At 36.8% G+C, this 27,250-nt stretch overlaps 1 protein-coding gene, 1 long non-coding RNA gene and 1 pseudogene across 2 annotated transcripts; 1 reads left to right on the forward strand and 2 right to left on the reverse strand.

Annotated features, from left to right (window-relative positions):
* On the reverse strand, positions 3,551 to 5,523 carry LOC109845334. The gene is made up of 4 exons (XR_002248313.1): positions 5,183 to 5,523; positions 4,676 to 4,792; positions 3,759 to 3,837; positions 3,551 to 3,629 (listed from the first exon to the last, which is right to left on the reverse strand). It is a non-coding gene; the product is annotated as an uncharacterized LOC109845334 (long non-coding RNA).
* LOC109844379 (ATP synthase subunit beta, mitochondrial-like) lies at positions 7,515 to 12,564 on the forward strand. Its single transcript, XM_020413383.1, is given in 10 exon segments — positions 7,515 to 7,835; positions 7,838 to 8,113; positions 9,716 to 9,791; positions 9,877 to 9,965; positions 10,146 to 10,263; positions 10,339 to 10,442; positions 10,536 to 10,694; positions 10,781 to 11,005; positions 11,131 to 11,442; positions 12,186 to 12,564. Coding segments are annotated over 10 exon segments (1,668 nt in total). The 5' UTR covers positions 7,515 to 7,637; the 3' UTR covers positions 12,297 to 12,564.
* Positions 13,712 to 18,365, reverse strand: LOC109845434 (annotated as a pseudogene).

A 27,250-nucleotide genomic window follows, 5' to 3' on the forward strand; every position in this document is an offset into this window, starting at 1 on the left:
AGAATTGTCAATTATCACCAGTGATTTGGATAGAAAGATTCCCAGAGCTAGCATCCATAAAGTCATAATTGTAATTTTATCTAACAATTTGGAGTTAAGTACTATCCTTCAAGAAAATTTATATCAATTTCAATAGAATCAAATTGAACTTCACATACCTTAAGAGCATGTGAAAAGCCAGATTGGTAAACTAAATTCGTAGCAATCTCACATATATCACATGCACTCACCTTCCAAAACTGTTAAAAGAAAAGAAAAATTTAACATCTCACATGTACAATATAAAGAAGAATCATGAGAAGGAGCTTTATCGAAGCTGCAATGTTGTATTCCTCCACCAATGGTTCTTTAGTAAAATGGATTTGTAATGAGTTATTTTTTGACAAAGAAACATTAAGGCACCATAAGAAAAACATTGGAAAAGTTTTTTTTAATGATAATACAGAAATAAGGAATTGTTGCTCAATGGAGACATTGTGAGGTAATCTGGGCAATTAAAAAATGACCATTAGTTTTACTTTTGAAAGACCTAAGCGTACAGTAGTACAACATTTTCAAACAAACCGCAGCCCACATGCAAAATTTATGGAAATAATAACCTTAAACATTTACAAAACAAAATGCTAATGAGAGCAAAGCATGTATAAATAGTGAAACAGTCCAACTAAGGTAAACTGCTAGCAAGAGATGCATAAATTTACACGCTCTAAATAGAATACACTATGAATGAATAGATGTGACAATTGTTCTCATAACAGGTATGTAGGCTGTCTAAAAATCACAATAGATAGCTTATTCAAACAAGCTCCGACAACGGAGGTCACAATCAGACGACTTCCCAATCACTGCATCCGCAACTCCACAATTGCCACAAACGCGACCTCACCTCTGAGATGATTGATCTTGATGGCTGTGACAACAGCATGGCTAATATCGTAGCAACTATTAGAGATGCTGATGAGCAGTGGGACGATTTCAGAAATAAAAAGTTGGACTCAGTTGGTGAGTTGCTTGGTAGAGAGCTATGGGCGAATATTCATCTTTAAGACACTATGGATGTTGATTCCCGTCTAGCTCCTACAACGAAAGCTACAATCAAATAGCTTTCGGGTCGATGATCGAAACATATAGTCGAATAGTTGCTTGGTAGAGAGCTATGGGCGAATATTCATCTTTAAGACACTATGGATGTTGATTCCCGTCTAGCTCCTACAACAAAAGCTACAATCAAGTAGCTTTCGGGTCGGTGATCGAAAGCGGCAAATAGAGGACTTTTCACATAGATCGAGAAGGGTTACAATTCAACGACACTTCCGACAACTGATGAAAACTCTATGCAGCAGTCTTCACAATCTACAGTGAAAGTTACAATCTGACGACTTTCACACCCCACAACAGCTAAAGCCAGGATTACTGAACAACGGTCCTTGCAACGCTCTACAGAAGAAGTTACAAATCAGCTAACTCCTTCTGAAACGCGGGTGTCATCCCCGCGTCATAACTTTGGAAATGAAGGCGACCCTCGCGTCGTCAATGCACAAGCCAAACGCGAGCGACCCTCGCGTTCAATGGTGTTCAGCTAACACCCAACTTCGCGTCTCAATTCAAAGAACACGAAGTTGAGGTTCTGAACGCCAGATTGGGCGTTTGACTCACTCAAACATAAGTCGAACGGTTCCAAAACCGTTTATCCCACGTCCTAAGGGATTTTCGCCCACGTAGGAGCGGATATAGGAGTCAGTTACAATCTCCTATCCCCCTATAAAATATCAACAAACTCGACAGAGTTAAAGGGGGGGAGATCGGATTTTTGATAATCAGATCAAGGGTTGGATTCTTTATCATCAAAACCACTCAGGTTTGGAGATTCGGCAACAACAGCAACGAAATCCTTGGAGATAGGATTTTTGAACCAACCTCAGAAAATCAAATCTGGGAGAATCCTTCAACAACAGAAAAACAGCTTGATTATTAACCGAATTTTCGGTTCCAACAACTCTATTCACAGAGTTCAAACTCGTTCAGAGTTCTTAAACTCATTCAGAGTTATTCATAAAACTTTCCACGAAAGTTCATCGTTCCCACGAGATAAAGACGGTCGGATCGTCAACGGAGAGCAAGTTCGACGCAATCAATCGAAGGAAGCACTCCATCGCTGCCAAGAAGAACCCAGTTTTAAACAAAGGGGAAAATCAAATTCGTTTTCCTCTCTTTTGTAATCAAGTTGTAACCGAGATCAAAGGAATCAAAGTCACATTTTCTTTATTCTCTTCTTTACAATTTTTCCAACAAACAAGGTACAAGTACAAAATAATTGACATGGTTTAGAAAACTATGGTTTGATTTCAATTTAGGTTGTGAGCATCCATTGTCAACGAATGTCAAAATACACACACTTCCGTGCCTTCTTATTTTTATATGTTAGATATTTTTCTCAATTCGATTAAAAATATTCACCCCATTCAAAAAAGGTAGAGTAAATGTTGTTGCAATTTTCGCCATTTAACTAATTTTGAAATGGCAAAAGCGGTCTATTTTCATACAGTACTTCATGCTCAGTGCTCATGTGATGGCACATAACCCATACAGGTAAGAGAAAGTATCTCTTTTCCCTTCACAAATCTTCTGAATTGGCAGCTAGTAGACAGTGAGTTACTTATAAATGTTTAACTGATTGAGTAGAAGTAGCAAATAATTTACCTAAGAAACAACTGACATCACATCCCCCTGCCCTTGCGAGTTATTTTTGGGTGCAGGTGTTGGTGATGATCCAAACCCCACGTATTTACCTCCTTGAGATGGTGGAAGCCCTTCAGGACTCGAATCATTCTCTTGCATTTTTCTCGCAAAGAAGCTCTCCTTATTAGCAGTTGATGCCTCATATTCCGATTCTCACAAAGTTGCATTTTTCACTTGCATTACCCGCTCTAAAATCCCCTGCCGATTGATTCCTCCACAATCTCCATAGACACCTTCCAAGTCAAGAAGAAAAGAATTACTCTTTCATAAACGAACATATTGGCATATGACACATAATGCAATTAATACAAATATAATAGGTTGCGCTCTTACAAAGAATTGTTAAAGCTAAAATAATTAAGGTTGGATTAAACATAAGGATGTTTTGGCATCCAAGGTTTGCAAGTATAGGGCCATGTATCATCGGGATTCGAGTTGTATGATCCAGATCAGAACATTATGATAAAAAAATGTATCTTATGTTTACCAGCCCTATTTGAATAAGTGGGGCATTGAGCTTATGAGGAAGTTATTTCAACTTCCAAGTAGAGATTTATTAGATTCCAATAACACAACCTATATGTTAGATCAAAGTATACTTTATGTATATGTTAGCTCAAAGTATGCTTTATGATCCCTTCTAGAAGAAAACATGGAACTCCTTACACCAGAAGAAAAAAAAATCATCAACATGACCAATCAAGAGTGCATAGTTAACACTAAACTGAAAACAACTTTGTAATAAACAAAATTCCAACAAGCTAAAATTGCAGAAGAACAAGCATTATGAGTAGATAACTTGAGTACCTACCGATTGTGGATAGATAACACAAATATTCAAGATTCCCAGAAGTCAATAGATTTTGCAGGTCTTTATGCAAACAAAGCAACTGAAAGAGAAATTTCACACAAACATGAAAAATGTGGTGTTAGCTTAATGGCCTCCTGATAGAGTAAGTCCAATAATATACAATGAGCTGTCTGAAATCAAATTGTGAAGAAGATTTTGGTGAACTTACAGGATCACCAATGCCTGCAATAGGAGGAATGGAGATGAGAAGATGAGTTGCATTTCGCAAGGTAGGAATACTTTCCAATCTAAAAAGGCATTACAAAAATTGAATTACAAAAGTTTTAGACGTCCAGTTTGAAATTTGACTTCCCTCGGTGGCGAGAAGCTAAATAAGGAAATGAGTCAAACGGTACTATAAAGTGTATAGAAGCTCCTTGTCTGCCAAGAAGCACATGTATGGGTGCCCATGCAAACATTATCAATGTAGGAAAAATGAAGTAATAAAAAAAGAGATTGTACTATATACACATGCAGTTCATTCATTAATGTACATGGAATAAAGGTAAATATACTATGTCATTACAAGATAAAAATCATCCAGTTTCAAAGTGCATCCAAACATATTGTGTGAAGACATTATTGAGTTGTAAAGCTAAAACCAGAAGTTTAGCAGAGTTCAACAGAAGATAAAATTAGGATAGCTGAGAGATAACTAATGAAAATAATGTGATTATGTGGTGAAGATATTTAGTAACTTGTAAAGCACAAACCAGAACATCAGCAGAGTTCAACAGAAGATGAAAATTCAAATAGTTTAGAAACAATTAAAATGAAAATAATATGAACAAAAAAAGAATCCATCATGCAGGATCACACGTTATTTAATCTCCAATAAGAATCAATAGAAGGAAATATAAATGCATAATTCACCTGTACACATAATCTCCAGTAAGAAACAATTAATCTCACAAAGCAAAGCGATATTTCTGCTTAATGATTCTTACCATTTGACCTCAGTAGTTAGACCTCCAACAAAAAAGAAAAAAAAATCATATTGAACTTATTTGCAGTTCATAATAGAAATAACTGAATCTAAAATATAGAGGGAGTAACATGAAAAAAAGAAGGTTAAGATATCTATACATTTTCTGATGGTCTCGATCTCATTGCCGCTGCGCCTGGCGGCGTTGACGGCCTTCTCGTCTTTCTTGGTGGCGGCGTTGGGGGCTTTCTTGCGGCGTTGGTGAAGATATTTAGTAACTTGTAAAGCACAAACCAGAACATCAGCAGAGTTCAACAGAAGATGAAAATTTAAATAGTTTAGAAACAATTAAAATGAAAATAATATGAACAAAAAAAGAATCCATCATGTAGGATCACACGTTATTTAATCTCCAATAAGAAACAATAGAAGGAAATATAAATGCATAATTCACTTGTACACATAATCTCCAGTAAGAAACAATTAATCTCTCAAAGCAAAGTGATATTTCTGCTTACTGATTCTTACCATTTGACCTCAGTAGTTAAACCTCCAACAAAAAAGAAAAAAAAATCATATTGAACTTATTTGCAGTTCATAATAGAAATAACTGAATCTAAAATATAGAGGAAGTAGCATGAAAAAAAAGAAGGTTAAGATCTCTATACATTTTCTAATGGCCTCGATCTCATCGCCGCTGCGCCTGGCGGCGTTGACAGCCTTCTCATCCTTCTTGACGGCGGCGTTGGGGGCTTTCTTGCGGACCACCACGGTTTCCAGTCCTGATAGATCGGCCCCACTCCAGCCATGATTACTTCTTATCGAAGGCGATACGATCACCGGCAACGGATTTTTAACGGAGATGAAGAGAAAGAGTGAATGATATGATCTTTTAAATGAACAAAGAGTTAGGGCTTTACAGCTTCTAATTTGTGAGTAACGGAAAAAATGGACCTTTCTTAGTTAATGAAACGAAATATGAGGATAACTTTGTTATATTTACAATAGTTGAAGGGTAATTTAGGGTAGGAAAAGTTTTTCTAGTACTCCCTCTTTTAAATGGTAGATAGATAGATAGATTATTTTTGTCTTATTAATTTTAATTATTCATTTTCTTTTTAGAAGCTATTTTTTGAAGTATTTTTTACTTTTGCAGCACTATACTTTCTCAGGTCAAACTTGGTTTCATGTTGGTCTCAATGATATGTTAATTCAAATTAATTTTGATTACATTTATTTTCTGTCAATTAAATTATCAACATAAAATTTTAAATTGAGTGTAGCCATATAAGTAAACATTAAAGAAAAAAATAATCACAATGCTAAAATTTAGAGATATAAGTAAGCAAAAACTATCAAAGTAGAATCGAGGAACAAATTTTAGTAAGGAAATAAACTAAATATATTTAATCATGGTATTTAACCACGTGCATTGTACGTGCATAAAACCCTAGTAAAGAAAAATAGGTAAGTTGCCAAACATGCTTTAGAGGCTGTTTGGTGTTTATGTTAGTTATCAAACAAGTGATTATCTTCAAGTTTGTGGATTGATTAGGATCCTCTCTCCTTCTAATGAATGGTTCCAGGAGACACTGTTCTTCTCTGCACAAGAAAGAACTCGTAAGAGGCCGTAATTGGGTTTTTCGGTGGTTCCTCCGATGGTCAAGTTAGTAATTGATTTTGACTAGAGGAATATTAAGTCAGTTTTTAGTTTTTGTAAGAGAAAAAACCAAAGAGAGTTACCTCATGCAGCGTCTCCCATTTTTATAGTGGTTTTGAGGGGCAAGAAGGTAACCTGGGCTGAGTCCAACTAGGCAGTTGAATCGGCAGACAGTTGACGTGTGTCGACCTTTGTGAAAGAGGGGTTGTCCAGGTGTTTTCATGCTAAGTGACATCAATTGCTTAGTGCTGACGGGGCCTGATAAGTCATAAATACTTATTGATTGGAGCAATAATGACTTTGTCAGGGCAGTTAATGTAAGGTCAGGCGGCTGTCGGCACCGGGTTTGAGAAAACTACTAACTATCTTAGTCGTCCAGGTGATAGTCGACTATATATGTTGATGGCTTGGGCTGAGTGGGGGGTTACTCGTAGAAGTGATTACCCGGGTTGGATGACAAGTACCGCATTTTGTCTCTGTTACTCTAGATGTCAGTCAAACAGTTGGTCGAGCTGGATTGTTCGGGGAATTAATTGAAGGGTTGGCTAACTAGTACCGCCTTTTGTTTTGGTTACACGAGATGTCGGTCGAACAATTAGTCGAGCTGAGGCAGAGATTATCTTGGTTTTGACTTAGCTGTATAAAATGCAAGACACATGTCCACTGTTTAGTGGAGATTAACAATAATATTTTTAGGGGTATAACATTTGGGAATACTTATAAGTTATGCTAGATTTTAGTGGCTTTGAGCTTTTATGATAAAAATATTATAAAAATTATTTGGCGGAATAGTAATTTGTTTGGTCAAATCTAACTTAGTTACATGAGTTTATAAGTTACCTTTTCAAAAGCTAAGGTATACTAGGTTTTTAAAATGTGATTTATAAGCTAACTTATTTTATATTTTATCAAACATGTAGAAATGAAAATGCTAGCTTCAAAGCTAGTTTGACACCATCTTAGTATATTTTAGCTTTTATGATAAAGTTGGTAAAATAAATTCTTTGGTAAAATAGTAATTTATTTGGTTTTTTTATGTGAGCTTATACGCTAGTTTTTTTTAAACACTATGGTATACTAGGTTTTTAAAATGAGATTTATAAGATAACCTATTTCGTATTTTTGCCAAAGAGGCACAAATAAAAAAACCTAGCTTAAGTGCTAGTTTGACCAAAAAATTAATGCTTCCCAAACAACAAGCACTGTTGGGCTCCGTTTGCAAAAAATGTAAAGGTTGGGTGTTTTGGAAGACGAACTAAAGTTCACGAATATTGCTGAGAAAAGCTAATCCAGATCAGGGGGTTTTGCTTAATTTACCCAAATTCCCATCCGAGCCATTCTTTCAAATCCCTGACTCTCTTCCATCTCTCAAGCGCGGAGTTGTCCTCTCTCATCTTCAGCAGCCGCTGAAACCCTCAAACCCTAGATCGAGAGAGATCTAGAGAGCAATCCAATCGCAATCCATGGCGTCTCGCCGTGTCCTCTCCTCTCTCCTCCGATCATCATCTCGCCGATCCAAACCCTCCTTCTCTAACCCTAGACCCCCTCTCCCGCGCCCCTCTCCCCGCCAACCCACCCAGCCTCCTCGCTCTCCCGTCGCCGTCGAGTACGCCACGCCTAGCACGCCAGCCAGCGCCGCTCCGTGCGAATCCGCGTGCGTCACAAGGGCCCCGCTCCCAGCGGGAAGATCACCGATGAGTTCACCGGAGCTGGATCGATCGGAAAGATCTGCCAGGTCATCGGTGCCGTCGTCGACGTGAGGTTCGATGAGGGGCTGCCTCCGATCTACACGGCGCTCGAGGTTCTGGATCGGGAGGAGAGGTTGGTTCTCGAGGTCGCCCATCATTTGGAGGAGAATGTTGTGAGGACGATCGCTATGGATCTCACTGATGGGCTCGTTCGAGGAGGGAAGGTCTTGAACACTGGATCTCCTATCACCGTAAGATCTCATTCCTTCTTCTTTTGTTAACCCATTTGAGATGATAAAGTTTGCTTCTTTTTTATCTGTTCATCCCCCCCTATATTTAATGTGTTTAAATATAACTGGGAAAGTATTACTTTTTCTGCTGCTGGTTTTAATTTCCACACATATATAAAAAGATGATCTTTCAGCAAATGTTCCCTTTTGCACTGAAATAGCTGGGCAAACAAGTATCATGCTTTAAATATTATGCAGTTTATATGATGGATTTAGACTTTTAGCATTCTATAATATGTTTATAGTGATTTGGGATTTCTTTGATCTGAAATTTAATGCAAAACATAGTTTTAATGATAGATTGCCCAGTATATTTGCTGTTTTTTTTGTCAAGGGCCAAGATCTAATTGGTTTTACATGGGATTTTGGTTTGGTATGTATTTTATTCCCAAAATCCGAGATAATAGCTAGTCCTGTTTAAATTGCCAATTCATCAGCTGCGAGATTTTTGAGCACATAGCATATTCAATCAAACAAATTTCAGTAATTCAATATCCATGTTACTTGCATTTCTGTTATAGCCTTTTAATAGTTTATGTTGTTCCTTTGTTTGTACTTCTTAATACTGGGAAAGTTTACCCATTCTTTTATTCTATTTACCCTAAAAAGCACATTTGGTTACAGACACTTGTACAATGTGTGCAGCAAAAGCAAGAAGGGGAAATGCATTGATTTGGTTAGCAATTTTATGTTCTTTTTCAAAAGATATTGTGTAATGCACATGCAAACAGCAATTCTCGTGCACCCATCCACAAATATTTTTCAGTTTAATAAGAAAAATCACTTGGATAGCTTATGTTTCTATTAAAAAAGTATTTTTGATGAATGTGTATATAATAGGTTGGCAAGAAAATAGCTCATATAACAAGACTGATCAGTTTTTAGTAAACCCGTGTCTGTGTGGCTAGAATTTATTGGATTTTACTACATTTGTGTTTCTTCTGTTGAATGCTAATGGAACCATTATTTATCTGTTTTTTGTGTAATATGTATAAGGACTTAATATACATTTGCTCTCTCAGAATGACTTTTGGTCAATCTATAGCATGAGCCACTCATCACCATTTTCTTTGTGCAATTCCGGCAAAAGACTGCCTCTTTTTAAGTCTTTTATTGATTTTTGATTGTATTATGTTTTTTCCAATCCTCATTAAGTTGAAGCTCTACTGATATGTATCAGATCATGAAGTTTAGTTACATTTAGTAGACTTTACTACGAGTCCTTTCCCTCAGAATGACTTCCGATCATTCTATAATGTGGGTCATTGTATTATATTAGACATTATGTTACTACTTTTGTCTCTCCTGCAAGCAACAAGGAACATGTTCTTTAGTTTTGCTTTTGAGTTTTCTTTGTTGGGCTTTGCTTGTTCTTCATTTTCAATAAATCTGTATTGATCTTTTCTTGCACCGTGAAGTTTATATATATCAAATCTCTAGGGGTCCTCTTAGTATTATCTTCCTCAGAGTGACCGTGGTATCACCAGAGGAAGCTTTGTTATTCTGTGTGGATGCGTCTACCTCAATTGATTACTTATTGGGTTTTTTATTATTATTTCTTAGGTGCCTGTTGGTCGTGCAACTCTTGGACGCATTATGAATGTTATTGGGGAACCCATTGATGAAAGGGGTGATATTAGTAAGTTTACCCTATGAAACTCTTTCTTATGCTTTTAGTTTGATTCATTCATTTATGTGATATTGTTTCATTTTTCTCTTGTCAGAAACAAACCATTTCCTTCCAATCCACAGGGAACCCCCTTCTTTTGTGGAGCAGGCTACTGAACAAGAGATCCTTGTCACTGGAATTAAGGTATTGCATTTGATGTTTTCTTACAGACCTCTGCTATGTCCAGGCTAACTTTTGTCCTGGCTAACTTTGGAAATGTATGCGCTTGCCATCTAAAAGAATTTATAATTTATGAGAATCTTTTTTTTTTAAGACCGTATTACTGACTGGATCTTGCTCATGATTTTTTACTGCGGTTTCTAGGTTGTCGATCTGCTTGCACCCTACCAGAGAGGAGGAAAGATTGGGCTTTTTGGTGGTGCTGGTGTGGGGAAGACTGTGCTTATTATGGAACTTATCAACAATGTTGCTAAAGCTCATGGTTGGTTTCAATGATAACTTATTATTTTAATGAATTTAAATGCTTATTACATTTATTGAAATTTCCATATATCAGGTGGTTTCTCCGTCTTTGCTGGTGTTGGAGAACGTACCCGTGAAGGCAATGACTTGTACAGGGAGATGATGGAGAGTGGTGTCATTAAGCTAGGAGACAAGCAGGTTTGGGAATTGAATGTTTCTCCCTGTGTAGTTCTTGTTTTGCTTGGTTTTTATTTGAAGCCTTTCACCTGATATTATTGTTTTGTTGAATAGAGTGAGAGCAAATGTGCTCTTGTTTATGGGCAAATGAACGAGCCCCCTGGTGCCCGTGCTCGTGTTGGACTGACTGGACTTACAGTTGCTGAGCACTTCCGTGATGCTGAAGGGCAAGATGTGCTTCTTTTCATTGATAACATCTTCCGTTTCACCCAAGTATGCTTTATAGATTTTGCTTTCTAAAATATATTCTTTATGCATGATATTTTGCTATACTCTCAGATGTCCATGTTGTATTTCAGGCAAATTCTGAAGTGTCTTCACTTCTTGGGCGTATTCCGTCTGCTGTCGGTTACCAACCAACACTAAGTACTGATATTGGAGGACTTCAAGAGAGGATTACGACAACAAAGAAGGGTTCCATTACCTCTGTACAAGCTATTTATGTGCCTGCAGATGACTTGACTGATCCTGCTCCTGCAACTACCTTTGCCCATCTTGATGCAACAACTGTGTTATCTCGACAGGTTTGACTTTTATTTATTTCTTTAGAAAAATAACAGGGTTGAGCTTATATATATATATATATATATATATATATATATATAATCTTTTTAGTCATTTTTCTGACTATGGTTGTTGATTCTACTAGATTTCAGAGCTTGGTATATATCCTGCTGTGGATCCGCTTGATTCTACATCTAGAATGCTTTCTCCTAATGTCTTGGGAGAAGAGCACTACAATACTGCTCGTGGTATTCAAAAGGTTCTCCAGAACTACAAGAACCTTCAAGATATTATTGCAATTTTGGGAATGGATGAGCTTAGTGAAGAAGATAAACTGACTGTTGCTCGTGCTCGAAAGATCCAGCGATTTTTGAGCCAGCCTTTCCATGTTGCCGAAGTGTTCACGGGTGCACCTGGAAAGTACGTTGATATTACAGAAAGTGTCAATAGCTTCCAGGTAAGTTACTGTTTATATTCATTGTCAGTCGGTGTGACTTTGATCCTTTTGATTTATATCACATTACTGAATAGTTAACCAGCTAATATCTCCGTAACTTCCATCTGGTTGAATTTTGAATGATAAAAAGTGTAACATAATTGGCAGGATAACTGAACAATAACAAATTTATTTTCAATAAGTAAAATTCCCACCATTCTATGAACATTACCATAGTAGTATTTGATGAAATGACAATGAATTTTAACAGGATAAATATATTTCAAAATGTATTTAAATAATAGTCATAGTAAAGTAGTATTCTGTTGTCTTTATAAGTTCATAAATATATCTTTGTGGTAGTTATTGTTACACCTTAAAACATCTAAAGGGAAATTGAAAGGGCTGCTCAATAAAGCTAATGTTGGAAAGATCTATATGAAGGATTATGTATTTTGTTCTTACAATCTATTTCACATGACGATACTCTAACCTAATTAGTTCGTGAACATTATGTGCAGTGGAACAAAAATGCACGGACACAGAACCTCCCAGTTGTAGCTAATTATTTACCTATAACTTTATTTAGTTCTATACAAAATTGTACTAGTAGGTTGTAGCTAATTATTTAGCTATAATTTTATTTAGTTCTATATTAAATTGTACTGGTGAAATTATGCGCTTAATATTTCAACATTACAATCTTTCCAATCTTTGCTACCCTACTTCTAAGTATTTGCCTATTCTATTGTGTGCCTTTGTAGGGTGTCCTTGATGGAAAGTATGATGACCTGCCAGAGCAATCATTTTACATGGTTGGAGGAATTGAGGAGGTTGTTGCCAAGGCCGAGAGGCTTGCAAAGGAGAATGCTTAACCAAAAGGGGATGTTTATTTTGAGCGCGTGTAATAATCTTAAAATGGATGCAAGCATCCAAAAGGAGATTAATTTTTTTTTGCGAGGTCATAAACATCAGTCCTGTTTTGATCTAGGTTTTGATTTGATGAGAGCAACTGGCTGTTTTCCTCTATTTTTTTTTCAGTCCAATAAGAATGCTAACATTGTGTTTACTTTTTCTTGCATGTGAAATACATCCCTTTCAATTATATATATAATTCGAATGACTTTTAGTTGGGCATCATAATATCTTTTTATGCCCGAGTATATTCACATTTGCAGTTTTCTTCGCCTATTTTGTTACATGTTATTTGAAGATTTTTTTTTTTCATGATGGCATATTTTGGTATTGTAGTCTCACCTATTTCTTGATAATTTTGTTGAGTTATCGACACTTTTGTTGACCTCTTCACATGTTCTATTCAATGGTGAATGTTGGAATGTATCCCATATTGGTTGTTAAGCACATGTTCTATTCAACGGCGAAAGTTGATATGGAGGCTAAATTTTCGCAAAGATGCGTTTTTTATTAAAATGCCTAACGAAATATGGGAAGCTTAGCAGCAGCCAGAGAGACCAAACGTAGCACAAATCTGCTATTATCAGAGAGGTAAATAAGGTACTGACTGGGCTTGCGCGCTATAACTAACGTGGTGCTGTTCGCCTTCATTTGATCAAAGACCATCACGATATGCCGCGAAAAAGTGCCTGCTTTCTATTTTTTGGAAAAAAAACGCCCTCTTTCTTGACACATGAACATACCTGTATGAACTTTTTACGTAGAAGATCGTAGGTCTCTAATAGGAAATCATACAACGCGGAAGCAAATTCGATATACGTTCCGCTTCCAACTTTGGCCAACTTCGAGTTGATAACTAGGCCGATTACTGACCGTACTCTAGTGTGGTTTACTATGGAACAAGGTGACATGTTATTTTCTTGAGATTCCAACAAAAATAAATGATTCCAAAAGTAAACGCCTCACTATTTACACTTTTTATCGATTTGCATCGATTTAAGATTGTTACATGCCAAGCCTCCTTTCCCTCCGTATGATCGTTGTATATATGAAGGGTTATCTAGGATCATTTCATCCTTTCTCTGTGCACCCATTTGTTATTCATGTAAACAATATTTGAGTTGCCGTACATTCTATACGTCAACCATGGCATAAGATTGTGTAACGCATCATCAATGTGTGCTTGAAGAACAAATTGTCATAGTGGGAAGTTCTCGACTTATTGATGTTTAGCATGAAAATAAACCCGTGAAACCATTCAAACCCCTACGGTTATAATTCGTGCTCCGATGTTGACTCCATAATTGGTAAGAAATCAATGAAAAAAATTGAAAATATACAAGTTTACCCTGATGCAGGTATTGAGAGGTAAATATGGTAACAAAACTGACGAATCATTGCTTTTTATTCTACTGTGAATCGCAATCAGAAATGCTTGGCACTAGAAGTCAAAAAGAATAATGTTAACGACTCCTTAATATAATTCTACAACAAATGAATACATACAGTTCGAACTCAGAAATTCTTCAAAATTTTATCTGTGGACACACCATCGGCGATAAGCACAGATGTAACCTCCTGCCACAATGAAGATATCATGGGCATCAATTCCACAATAGAAAAATTCTGAAGGAAAGTGAGCAAATAAAAACATTTGTATGCCATGTGCAACTAAAATTCAGCATCAGACGCTAAAGTAGAAGAAAAGGTGCAACAAGTTTCAAGTTAGCTTTTTACAGTATGAATGTGATTCCTTAAAGTAAATAATGTAAGATTCCAAATTAGCTAGGTTTTACGCTTGAAAGGACTATGAGAACTTTGAAAAAAAAACTGACATTACCAGATTTCCAAATTCACATTCCTTCATCCAAACAACATCTCATTTAATGAAACTTCGGATTCTTGCTCTTACTCTACATGGATCAAGAGGATAGGTGATGCTACAGTAGAATTGATTATTTAATGGTAATTTTTATACCAGGACGACGGAAATTAGGCTGATAGCTGCTTGCAAATTTAGCACTATTTTCAGTGACCTTATCCACTGGACCTTTGAATTTGTACATATCCCTAGTATACATTCGATACTGTGATACCATTTCTCCAAGCAAACCATAGTTGACTTTTTTTTCTTCCCATCTCTGATTAACGTTAAGCAGTGTTAACATTTTAAAATGTTTTCAACTTTAAAGGGTGTGTTCAATCTTATATTTCAGAATAATTGTGTGACATAACCCATACTCCGTGGATTCACTTTTCTTTCACTTGCCAATACTAAAAACAAAGCGTGATGATTCTAAATGCAGCAAAACAAATTTATAATGCTTAAATTGTCCTCCTCCATGTACGGGTGAGGTTTAACCTAACAATGATGATTTCTTAAGAAGGCAAAATTGTTCTCCTCCACGTACAGGTGAGGTTTAACCTAATTATGATGATTTCTTAAGAAGGCATTATTTCCTATTAAGCTTGAGCATCAAGCAGACACTACAAAGATCTTATCCAATATTTTCAGATTGACCACATGGAAATCTTTTTTCCATTAATATATTTTTAAGATAACCTCCTAGATTCATTTACTGCTCCCTACAACCCCTGGGGTTTTATTTATTTATTTTTTTCATAATGAATTCAGGCAGGTCAACAAGCAGCAGTGTAAATGAAAAATACTTTAGAAATGGCCCAACCAAAATCACAACTGATATCAATCCTCAAAGTAGGTAGAAATAAAGACCCAGACCTAGCAAATAATCTCATATTAATTTTAGTTTGGACTTGATTCTAAAAAAATTACTTCTTCTGAATTAAAACTTAATAAAGTCAAATAAGTAATAGACAGCAAGAAGCCCCACTATCAACGTATGATGCTACACAACAATCACAAGGATAAGGGCTGCAACCACGAAATAAACATAACTGATCATAGGTGTGGCATTTAAGAAAGATGACCGACCTCAGTCATTTGTTTGTGTCCACAGAGCACTGCTCCTGTTGATGAAGGATCTGATATTTGCTTGGCCTTGGAAAATGCAGCCTGCAATATGTGATAGATAATTACCTGTTACATACAGTTACAGGTGATAAGCCTGAAAATAAAAAACAAAGGCATTAATACCTGTATGTAGCCTCTTTCACCTTTCCATAAATCATCCGGCTGTGACAAAACAGGGACAATTCTAACCCCAGTAGCTTCCCAATCCTTGAACCTATCCTGAAGGAGGAAAGAACAGAAATCAGTAACTAATCTGAAAGCCCTATGTGACGATAATAAGATTGTGATCCAAAGAGGTCCCATCTCCACACCTGATAAGCCATTCTCTGGAGATTTCGAGCCCCATAATAAAGTCTTACATCTGATCTTTTATTTGCACCAAATCCTGATTCAATAAGTGAGCGGATTGGACTGCACATAAGAGAGAAGATTAGAGAAAAGGATAATTTTTAACAATATTGATACAACTATAAAAATACATCAAATACAATGCAGAACAGAATTTCTTCATGTTCATTATCCCAGTAATTTGTTTTAGCAGAAGAGAGACCCCTGATCACTATAACAAAGTGGAAAGAAATATATCTATATGCCCAACGTGACAGGAATATTGCAAGATCATCCCAGTAAATATACATGATCCAAGTATTGCTTGAGCGTATTCAAATCAAAGACACCTTTTCTAGTTCTCTCTAGGCTATTTTCTGTTCTTCACTGTTGATCACTATAACAGAGACTACCGATCACTATAACAAAGTAGACAATAATATAGCTATATGCCCAACCAGACAGGAACATCGCAAGATCATCCCAGTAAATATACATGATCCAAATATTGCTTAGGCGTATTCAGATCAAAGACACCTCTTCTACTTCTCTCTCGGTTATTTTCTGTTCTTCTCCGTTGAAACCAATAAAGTAGGTATTATTGAGGTATAAGGGCACAAGATACCTTAAGTCCTTATAAGATATTGTGTCCTGGAATTATTTTTCGGATCCATCTTGCTCAGCCACAATCATGATTCAGAGGTGAATTTCTAGGGGAGATTTTTATGGAGGTCTCTTGTGGAAGCAGAGGTTTGTGCTGGAGCGTACTATTCATTGCACTAGGTGTGAATTCTAACACAAAAATGTAGATTATAAAAGGTAAAAAACGAAACATCAGCAAGAAAATATATTGAAGTTGCTTCATATTGTTAACAGCAAAAGAGTTGTTTTAGGTAAGCTCAGTCGCTTTCTACTGAAATGGATCAAATTCCACGCTATACATCAAGCAAAGTAGCAAATAGATTCAATTGTTTTCCACTTGCTGTTTCTTCAAACCATTCTCTCTTTCAAGCTAGTAGGGATATAATTGTAATGAACATGATGACTAAGCTTTGGGTGTTGATGAGCCACGTAACGTAACTTCATGGTTTTTACGTTCTCAATCCTGTAATCTTCATTATTATATGTTTGGGAGTTCACTTGAGGAAAGGAAGGGGGAAATTCCCCTTCCTTCCCTTCCCCTCCATTACACCCCAATTTGGGGTGTAAGATTTTAGCCAATTTTCTACTCATTCCCCTTCTCTATCCTCCTAAATGAAACTCCCAAACAAGGTTAAAATGAGATTTCTCTTCCCTTCCCCCTCTCTACCCTCCATCCAAACAGGTCATTAGGGGGGTTAGTCATCTAGAACTTAAAACTGGAATTGGGATAAATTATGGGATAAAATTTTAAGGTGTTAGTCACATAGAACTAAAAAATGGAATATTTTTTTATAATGTTAGTCAAGTAGAACTTTTGTAAAACTAGAACTATATTATTTTTTTTGGTGCGTTAGTCAAGTAGAATTCTACTAGAATTAGAATTGGGATAAAGTCAAGTAGAATTCTACTAGAATTAGAATTGGGATAATTGGTCATAATTATCCCACAAATTATACTACCTATATATATAACCATAAGTTCTCCTCTCTCAAATTATCCCACACATTGGAAAGAATAAAATTGGGGAAAAAAAAGTGAAATGCCGCCTCCCTCCCTCTTGGTTAGTTTCTCCGCCTAGAAAATTTCTCTGCCATGAAGTCAATCATCCGTTTATTTTTCTGTCTTTACTTTGTTTTTGTTTGTTTTTGTGATGATTAGATCTTTTATTATTATCTTCAAGATGTATTACTTTATTGATAGCTTTTTGACGTTAAATTACTTTATTATTGTTTGTTTGATCTAAGTTTTCTCTCTACAACAGTGGTTTAGGTTTAGAGTACTGTGTCATAAAAGTTAAAAAAAGAAACTCTTTTTGCAAAACTAACTTAATGCATCTCAAAAAAGCAATTTTTTGTCCTAAACAACCAAAAAACCTCCCCTTTTTGCAAAAAAAATTAAAAAAAAAGTAAATCATTAAAAAAGGAAACTCTTACCTGATCCCAGACCCAGTAGCGAAGATCAAGACAGTCTCAACCCCCTCCACCCTCTCAATCTGAAACCCTTTCCCCATAACTCCCCCAACCTCCACCAAATCCCCGGTCCTCATCCCGCAAATCCCCTCCGCCGTCGACCCCGCGATCCTCTTCACCAAGAACTCGAACTCCCCTCTCCTCACCGCGTCCTCCGGCGCCGACGCGATCGCCAGGAACGAGGGCTTATCCGCCGAGGGGATCCGGATCTGGACGTACTGGCCGGCGGCGGTGAAGGCGCCGGCGATTTCGGGGGCGGAGGAGAGGTCGGCGGCGACGTGAAGAGGGAGGAGTCTCCGGAGGCGGGGGAGACGCGGAGAGCGGGGTCGAGGTCCAGGTGGTTAGGTCTTGGCGGACGGCGGCGGCGGCGACGGAGAGGAGGCGGCGGCGGAGGACGGTAATCGAGGGGCGGGGAGAGGCAATGGGGTTAGCATGGGGATTTGGGCGGAGGAGAGGGAGCGAAGGGGGAGGGGAGGTGAGCGTAGCAGCCATTTGCGGGAATTGGGGTTTTTGGTTTCGGTCGGTTGTGAGAGGACGAGGGAAGTTTGGCGGTGAGGTGGCAGGTTCGGGTTAGAATTGGGCATCGGATTTTTTGTTCATTTTTTATGTTTATTCTTTTTTTTTTCTTTTTTATGTGATAAGGTTTATTTGGGGCGCGTGTGGTCCATACATTTTTTTTCTCTAAATATTTGAAGAGCTACGAATTCACATGAGACTGTAGATATCATAGAGATGCGGGGATTATAAAAGAGCATCTCCAACAATTTTCCCAAAAATTTCTTCAAAATGGGAAAGCAAAAGTCATATTCTCTAAATTATTTTTGCTCTAACTCCAACAGTTTTCCCATTTTAAAGAATTCTGTATTTATTACAATAATAAAAATATTTTACATCCCTATTTTGGGATGTTGTTATACATTAGAACTGCCCTATGACTTTTTTTTGTAAAAATTACGGATTTTGTTTTATATTTATTTTCTCCTCCATCCCGTTTTGAAGAACGTGTTGCATTTATGACAAAACTATTCCCAAATATTTAAAGAATAAAAATGATTTAAGGACCCAAAATATGGCACCAATGGAGGGGACAGGTGATGTGTCATCTCCCTATTGCATAATGAGTTGGAATGGATGGGACAAGTGATGTGTCATCTCCCTATTGCATAATGAGTTGGTATGACCAACTCATTATACAATAGGGAAGGGACATCTCACTTGTCCCCTCCCTTGGTCCCATATTTTGGGTCCCCGTAGCAGCATTCTTTAAAGAATGCTTCAGATTTGGGGAAGACTCTTCTTTTTTTCTCCTTCATCCCTATTTTGGGGAATGGAATGAGGAATCTGTTGGACCAAAAAAAGCCCAAAATTCTTCAAAAGTGAGAATACTAATAAAATGAGGAAGCTGTTGGAGATGCTCTAAGTGTGCCAATCTTGGATGACGTACACTCCTTTATATTTAAAGAAGAATTCAAAAAATTTCTGTTTATACTACATTAAATACTATAGTAATACTCTAGAATAAGCAGTATATTGACTGTAGCATAAATAGTAATTTACTATAGTATATAAAAAAAAAAAACAATTCTGCTCATCCATACGTGAAGTTAGTATTTATGCTACAGTATTTTATTGTACCGCAAACAGTAAAACAAATAAAATGTATTAAAACTTGGATACTTTTTTAAGTATAGAGAAGTAGATATGACTTTTAAATCGAATTTATTAAACTTTGATAATTCTTTTAAGTATAGAGGAGCAGATATGATTTCTAAATTTAAGCATATTATAATTAAATCAAATGTACCAAAACGTAGAGGGAGACAAGTTCAAAGTGCAGTGCTTTGCGCTTTACACAGGGTGCACACTAATGCTTATATAATATAATATCCTGAAATATAATCTAAACATATTTAATAAAATCTAAGTATACAAAAGCATAAGTAACCTATATTTAAGATCACTATCTAATTGTAGAAACTTACTAAGAAAAAAGAGTTTCCTATAATTTTGCTAAAAAACTTTAAAGGATGAACTTTTTTGCTAAAAGTATTATAGAAAATTTGAAGAAATATATTGTTTTCGGACAAACCAAATAAAAAAAACATATTGGCTGATGTATCGGTCATGACTAAATATGTCGTGCCTAAATCATCAAAAAGCAATAAGGATATTGAACCAAATCATTTTGTGGCAAAATCTTATAAAGTTTATATCGGGTTGATATATTGGTTATATCGGAGATATTTAAAACGATTTGTATGAGTATCTGGTTGTCCAAAACTGAAGAAGAAAATTATTATAAATTTATAATGAGACTGCCATATATTTTCTCACAATCAATCAAAATAAAGATTATTAATAGTTTTACTAGTATAATTAACGCACATGGTAACTTGTGGACATACTATGAAGGTAAAAATAATAATTTAGATACTGTGTGATATCTAGTTCGGAGTTAGAGTCATCATTCAAGGGAAAAGCATGAGTACACCCGAATTCATGGCGTTAAACCTGTCAGACATTAGATCGTTAGATTTTGAGATTCATACATAAATTTAAAGGTTAACATCCTTTAGGTATACATTCAATAACTGTGGATAGTCCCCGCTACATACTTTCTTGTGATTAACAGAGCTTTCTCGCCCATACAAGTTTGACCCAAACAGACAAATACCATAACAAACAAACACTTCAAAACTCCAAAATGTCTGACCACATTTCGTCTATGAATCACATCTATACATAGGAAAATTTGTAAAAGAATTCACATTGATTGCCTAGTTTTATCCATCCACCCAAATTTGAATCATCCAAAAAGAATAGCTAGCACAACTGAGCAAGGCAGCACGACAGATAAATGTCATCAGAAATGATAATCTATATCAAACAATTAAATGTGTTTGATGGTTACGAAGTGGCGGCTCATAAAGCTTTTATTGTCCATTTGTTAAAAATAAAGAGAACGCTTGCATTTTCGTGAGGGATTCGGATCCTCTCCACTATCTAAAAAGTAGTGGAGAGACCATTACACAATCACAACCATTGATTATCTAGTTGGTGGTTGTGATTTTTTTAGTACAAATTAGGAATGAGTGCTATACACGGGGGTATGCTAATTGTTAGATTTAGATTGTATCATAACCGTCTATTAAGTAATCAACGATTGAGATTAAAAGTAGTGGTCTCTCCACTACTTTTTTGTAGTGGAGAGGATCCAAATTCTTTGGTGAGAGCATGCAAGGAAGTGCATCTCACGAAAGACAAAAATTAATGTTAGTTCCTCTTTATACATTTTCACAGCAGAACGGAAGAAAACAAGAGTATAAATACAACTGAGAAACTAACATAAGCAACTAGCTTGTAATGCAACACAGAAGTAACAAAAAAAACCCCCTCAGAATCCACCAAGGGTTGTTCTTTGGATCCACAAAGAACGATCTTCGAATCTATGAAGAAAATATTAAAGAGAAATTTTATTGATAAAAAGTTTATGACTCTAGGGCTTACAATATTCTGCTTAAATAGAAAATAAACCTACTATGACTCAAATTTTACCAAAATAGAAATAACAAAACTCTTCCTAAAAGACTCCCTAGGATTAGGGAAGTAAATCAGTCAAATTTAGAATTAAACTGGATTTGCTTTCTAATCAAATCAGACTCCTAAAACATTACCTAAAATAGCAAAAAATGATAAAAATACTGATATCTCTCAATCCGGAGGGAATTTGGAAAAACAGACGGCAGCAAACCAAACAACAATTGGTTTAGTTGATTTCGTCTGGAAAAATACGCGATTTACACATATAATTCGTCTAATTCCGACTTACGGTTTGAGAGATATAACCTGAATTGCTATCCTCAATCCCCTGGTATATCAAGATATCTGCTGGGCCTCGTTCTCATTTAAATTGTTGCAGGATGACAGTCGATAAAACTCCTACGTGTACTCATCAACTATTATTCGACCTTGTTTGCAATTCTGGTATTGTCCGAACAAGACTTGTTCACAATCACCTGGCAAGAAACGGGCTTTTAGTAATTTCTTCATCTTCTCCCACATATTGACTTTCAGCTTTCCTTGACGGGACCGATTCATTGCATGTTGATTCCCACCAAACTGATGCTCCATCTTTAAGTCGGTAGGCTACCAACTTAACCTTACGCTCATTTGGCATCTCCATATACTCGAAGAACCTCTCTACTTCTACAACCCAATCAAGAAATTCTTCGATATAAAGTTGCCCGTTAAAAGATGGCAGATCCATCTTAATCTTGAACCCTCCAACATCATAATTATCCATTTGTCGGTGGTCTCTGCGATCATCACCGTGGTGTTGAGGCTTTATAGTTGTCGTTGTTGTTGTTGAATTTATCATGTGGAGTCGGATCACGTCACTGGCGACCATCAACGCGATTTTTCTACCGTGTTTAGACGCTCCATTGCCAACGTAAGTGGCTCTATAACAGTCTTCATCTGATTAACATCAGTCTTCAACTCATCGAACTCAGTTTGAGAAATATGGGCTTTATCGCCTGCCATTGGATCGAAAAAACAAGTGCTCTGATATCAATTAATGTAGTGCAGAAGTAAAAAAGAACATCGGAATCCACCAAGGATTGTTCTCTGATTCCACAAAGAACGATCTCCGAATCCACGAAGAAAATATTAAAGAGGAATTTAATTGATAAAAAGTTTTTGCCTCTAGGGCTTACAATATTCTGCTTAAATAGAAAATAAACAAGACTCCTACTATGACTCAAACTTTACCAAAATAGAAATAACAAAATTCTTCTTAAAAGACTCCCTAGGATTAGGGAAGTAAATCAGTCAAATTTGGAATCAAATCAGATTTGCTTCTTAATCAAAGCAGACTCCAAAAACATTACCTAAAATAGTAAAAAGCTGACAAAAATGATAATATCTCTCAATCCGAAGGGAATTTTGCGAAATGGACGGCGGCAAACTGAACAACAGCTAGTTTGATTGACTCTGTCTCGAAAAAATACGCGATTTACATATATAATTCGTCTAATTCTGATTTACGGTTTAAGAGATATAACTCGTTCTTCGTTGCAAGTTATTTTCCTAGACCGGGTCCATGTTTAGGTTTGTGTTAGCTAATGTTATATCCTTTCCCATATTTCACAGTGAACAAGAACTTGTACATCAAAAGACAGAGGAAGGAGATGTAAAGAAAGAGAGGGTTTTTTTTTGGGTCTCGTGCTATCGGAGGGGTTTTAGATTGAGAAAAGGAAAAAGATAACAATGGCGATGATGACAAAATCAAAGACAAGGTTAACGTGAGGCCATGATAATGCTGCTATATATTATACAGAAAGATCAAGACAAATCAAGATGTTTTTAACTTCAAGCAACTAGATTATGATACAGAAGCGTAAACTGTTAACGTGAGAAACAAAATTGAGGTGGTGTCCTTCCTCCGTTCCAACTGAAATACAGAAAAGGAAACAACCAAAGCTAAATACGTCAAGAGTCCCATTCGAAAAGAATAAACAGTAATAAGTGTCACTCCCCGGGCCCGCGGGCCTGTTGGCGTGTGTAAGCCGTGAGATCCACCAAGTATAACGTGCTATTTGGCTCAAACCACTGTCAAAATCGACTAGCCGATGTTACACTTGAGTTTTTAGCTTTACTATATAAACCACTTATTTTTCTATAATCCCACCGATGTGGGACTAAATTTTGAGTCGGTGAGATGCTACAATAAGTATCAACAATAAGGAAGTCCATAGCACTTGCTACTTAAGAAATAGAGCATACAAATATTCGCAAGCACACTTTCCTACTTCCTCATTTTCCATTTTATTTTAGCAAACCAACACCAAAAGAGAGAAAAAAAAACTAGATGTTGACACCTGTTTTCCCATTATGACTCAAATTTCAAATATCCTCTAACAGGCTTTTTTCGCTTTAACGGCCTACTTAAAAATAACCCTAAGCAGAATATGACTAGCAGTTTGAGTCTAAAACAGAATGGGTGGTTGCGTAAGCTGTGTGTAACAATCAATTATCAAGTTACACAAGTTTTCTTTAAGGGGCTGTTTGGTTGGTTTCCCTGATTATAGGAAACTTATTTCTAAGCATAGATATTGCTTTTCATATGCTTTTAAAGGTTTCTTAAAATTTGTTTGGTTCATCACAAAATTGGGTTGGAAATAGATCCCCTCACATCTCCATTGTTTGTTTCACAACTAAAAAGAAGGAAACTAAGAATAGGAAACCTCACTTACCCATCACTAGAACAGGAAAAATAATAATTATTTAATCCTTTTTCATCCCATTTCCGAACTCAAAGCTCGGAAATGAGCATTTCCTTAAAAGGGGCTGTTTGTTTGTCTAAAAAAAGAAGAAAATCAAAGAATAAGAAACCTATTTCTTAGAAATTTTATTTTGAGGTTGTTTGGTTGGGAAAAAAAAAGAAGAAAATTAAAGAATAGGAGATGGGATGAGATGAGTTGTCGTCATATTATTGGATGATGTGAGTGATTTTTTAAGAAAACTTATTTTGAAGTTGTTTGGTTGGCTAAAAAAAATAAGAAAATGTATTATAAGAAACCTATTTCCTATAATAGGTTCTTTTCTTGTGTTTGGTTCATTCTTAAAAATAAGAAAATAGATGAGATGAGATGAGTTGTCATTATATTATTGGATGATGTGACCCACACTTAAGGAAATCAATTTCCTTGTTTTTTTGGAGGAAATGGGTGGAGATGGAAGTTTAAGGAGATGAGATGAGTTGTCACCATATTATTGGATGATGTGATTGATTTTTAAATATGAGATGGGATGAGATGAGATGAGTTGGATGATGTGATGATAAAAATAATATTTTATTAGATGTTGGATGATAAAATTAATATTTTATTGGATGAGTTGGATGATAAAATAATATGTTATTAGATGAGTTGGATGATAAAATAATATTTTATTGAATGTTGGGGTAAGTTTTAGGGATGGAAATGGTTGAAAATAGAAAATGGGAGATTTCTATGCTCCTATTTCCTATTCTTGGTTTTTAGGAAACCAACCAAACAGCCCCAAATCTGAGTTAGCGGGTGATTTCTCCAACTCATTTGCTTAAATCTTGTGTTGAACCAAACTGAGGAATAGAAGATCTTCTTGAACTTAATTTCCCACTGTCATATTGTCAGTATAGGAAACCTATTTCTCTTCATCATTTTTGCCAAACAAACAGCCCCTAAGTAGAATAAGACTAGGCACAAAAAAAAGGCTTACTTCCCTCACAAAATTTTCACATTATTAGCAAACAAACTCTCCCTGCGGAACAAATTAATCCATATGAAGAGGTAATAGACACTTCGGTACAATTATTCCAAGACATATACATAAATGGACGATTTACATACCTAACCACACACTAGAGCTTGGTACTGAACAATATCAAACGCATTTACGGGCACCTCCCACAAGATGTTGTCCTCGTCATGGTAGCAGATCGAACTAAATTATATGAATAAAGTATACCTTCCTCCCTTCAACAATGTTAGGGTCCGTTTGGATGCAAAAATTAGAGGGGGAAAGTCCGTCAGAACTTTTGCAGGCTTTCTTGCAAAATCATCCCATATTAAGACAATTTTGAAAGAAAGCCTGCAAAAGATCTGATTTTTTCAGAACTTTTGTAGGCTCTCTCTACCTTTTCACTCCTCCATGTTTTCCTCTTCCCCTCAACCCTACTTCTGTACAAGAGTTTGTTGTGAATTCCCCCCTAGTTAGTATGTATTTGTAGTTTAATTTGATTCTTGCCCTTAATTTGTGTCAATTTCGCTGCCCTAATCTTTTATTTTTCGTTTGGGGGTGGTGGGGGGTTTGGTGGTTTTGATGTCAGCAGCTTGTTGTGTTTGTTTGTTCTTGTTGGGGCTTGTTTGATTTGTATGCCTTCGGGTTGCTTCGTATACGAAGAAATTAATTGGGTTCTTTTAATTTTCGTTTAATTCGAATCTTGGTTCGTGAAAAATTGTTGCTTACCCCTTGGATTTTTTTTGATTTGGTCTAGCTCTAGAGGCTAAATCATGGGCGATTTAGAAGAGATACTGGAAAATTGAAATGAAATTAGGGATGTGATTCACATGGAGATTTTTTTTTATTCGTTGGTACTTGGTACAGCTCTAAAAAGTTTTACGGTCCTAGATTTTGGCATCCGTTGTTGGCGACGGCGATAAGGACGGTGGCCTCTGGCGGTTGCCGGCAATAATGGTTGGTCGGTGGTTCAACCTTGGTGGTAGGTCAGTTGCATATGTGAAACTAATGTTCGGCCAGAAACTCACAATAGTGTTTTTGAACTGATAGAGTGGACAAGTTGATTCGGCACGCATAGGAGTCGGGAGGACTCTTGAGTTTGAGATGGAGATGTAGCTTATATGTTTTGAGTTGGTGGACGGACATCTAACTATTTCTTCCTAGGTAGGCGCTACAGGTATACCCTCGGACACACCTCCGGTCACAACCCCCTTCTAGCTACAGCGCAGTGGGCCCCATTTGAGATTTTTTTAAAAAAATCTCAAGTGAGGCCCACTGCACCGTAGCGAGAGGGGGTGGGTTTGGCCGGAGGTATGCCCGAGGATGTGCCTGTATCATTTTTCTTCTTCCTAACGAGCTGTGGCTTTTTCTTATTGTTTTCTTGCATGTTAAATTTTTTTTTGCCACAGATTAGCTTCGGCTCCCTGTACTTTTTTTGAGTGCTTTCGTTAAACTCTTATTTAAAGGAATGTGGGGGTAGTTATCTACCATTTAACTCAAAAGATTGGGTTTTTCTTAGATATTGGTCCCTTAAATCTTCCATAATCTTGAGATTATTCCTTTGATCATTGAAATTGCTAGTAGCTCGCTTAAATCATACAGGTTCTTGCTTTTTAATGCCTTCCATTACTTGCTCGGTGGAATATGTAAATCACGGTTGGATTAGTTCTTAACGCAACACTACCAAGTACTACCCCAGTCAAAGTCTGTTGAGGAATGAGGATTATATAGTTTCTCTACCCATTTTCCTCGGTTGGTGATCGTTTCTGATGATCCCCAACACTCGTGCATCTCATCAATCGCATCCCTGAACCTGAACCTCGTCCTTAATCGGCGTTACGGCGTTCCCCACATTCCCAGTACAATGTCGCCGCCTCTGGGGAAACGGCGCTTCCCATTCGCAATATGCACACGCTTCATTAATTTTGGACTCCCCTCGCTGTCATGAAACTGCGTCCATAAATACCACTACACCCCTCAAAACCTCAAACTCACCCTAGCATTACATACTAGCTAGCTAATTGCATAGACATCGGAGGTGGCAAGGGTGGCAGAGGAGGCAGTGGCAAAGGGGGTGCCGGAGGAAGAAAGGGAGGTGGTGGAGGAGGAAAGGGTGGTGGCTCATGGCGGTGGTGGAGGAGGAGGAAAATCTGTCGGAGGTGGTAAATCCGGGTGCGGTGAGGGCATGATGCAGCCTGCAGGC

This window comes from Asparagus officinalis, chromosome 6 (assembly GCF_001876935.1).
Source record: "Asparagus officinalis chromosome 6, Aspof.V1, whole genome shotgun sequence".
Lineage (NCBI taxonomy): Eukaryota > Viridiplantae > Streptophyta > Magnoliopsida > Asparagales > Asparagaceae > Asparagus > Asparagus officinalis.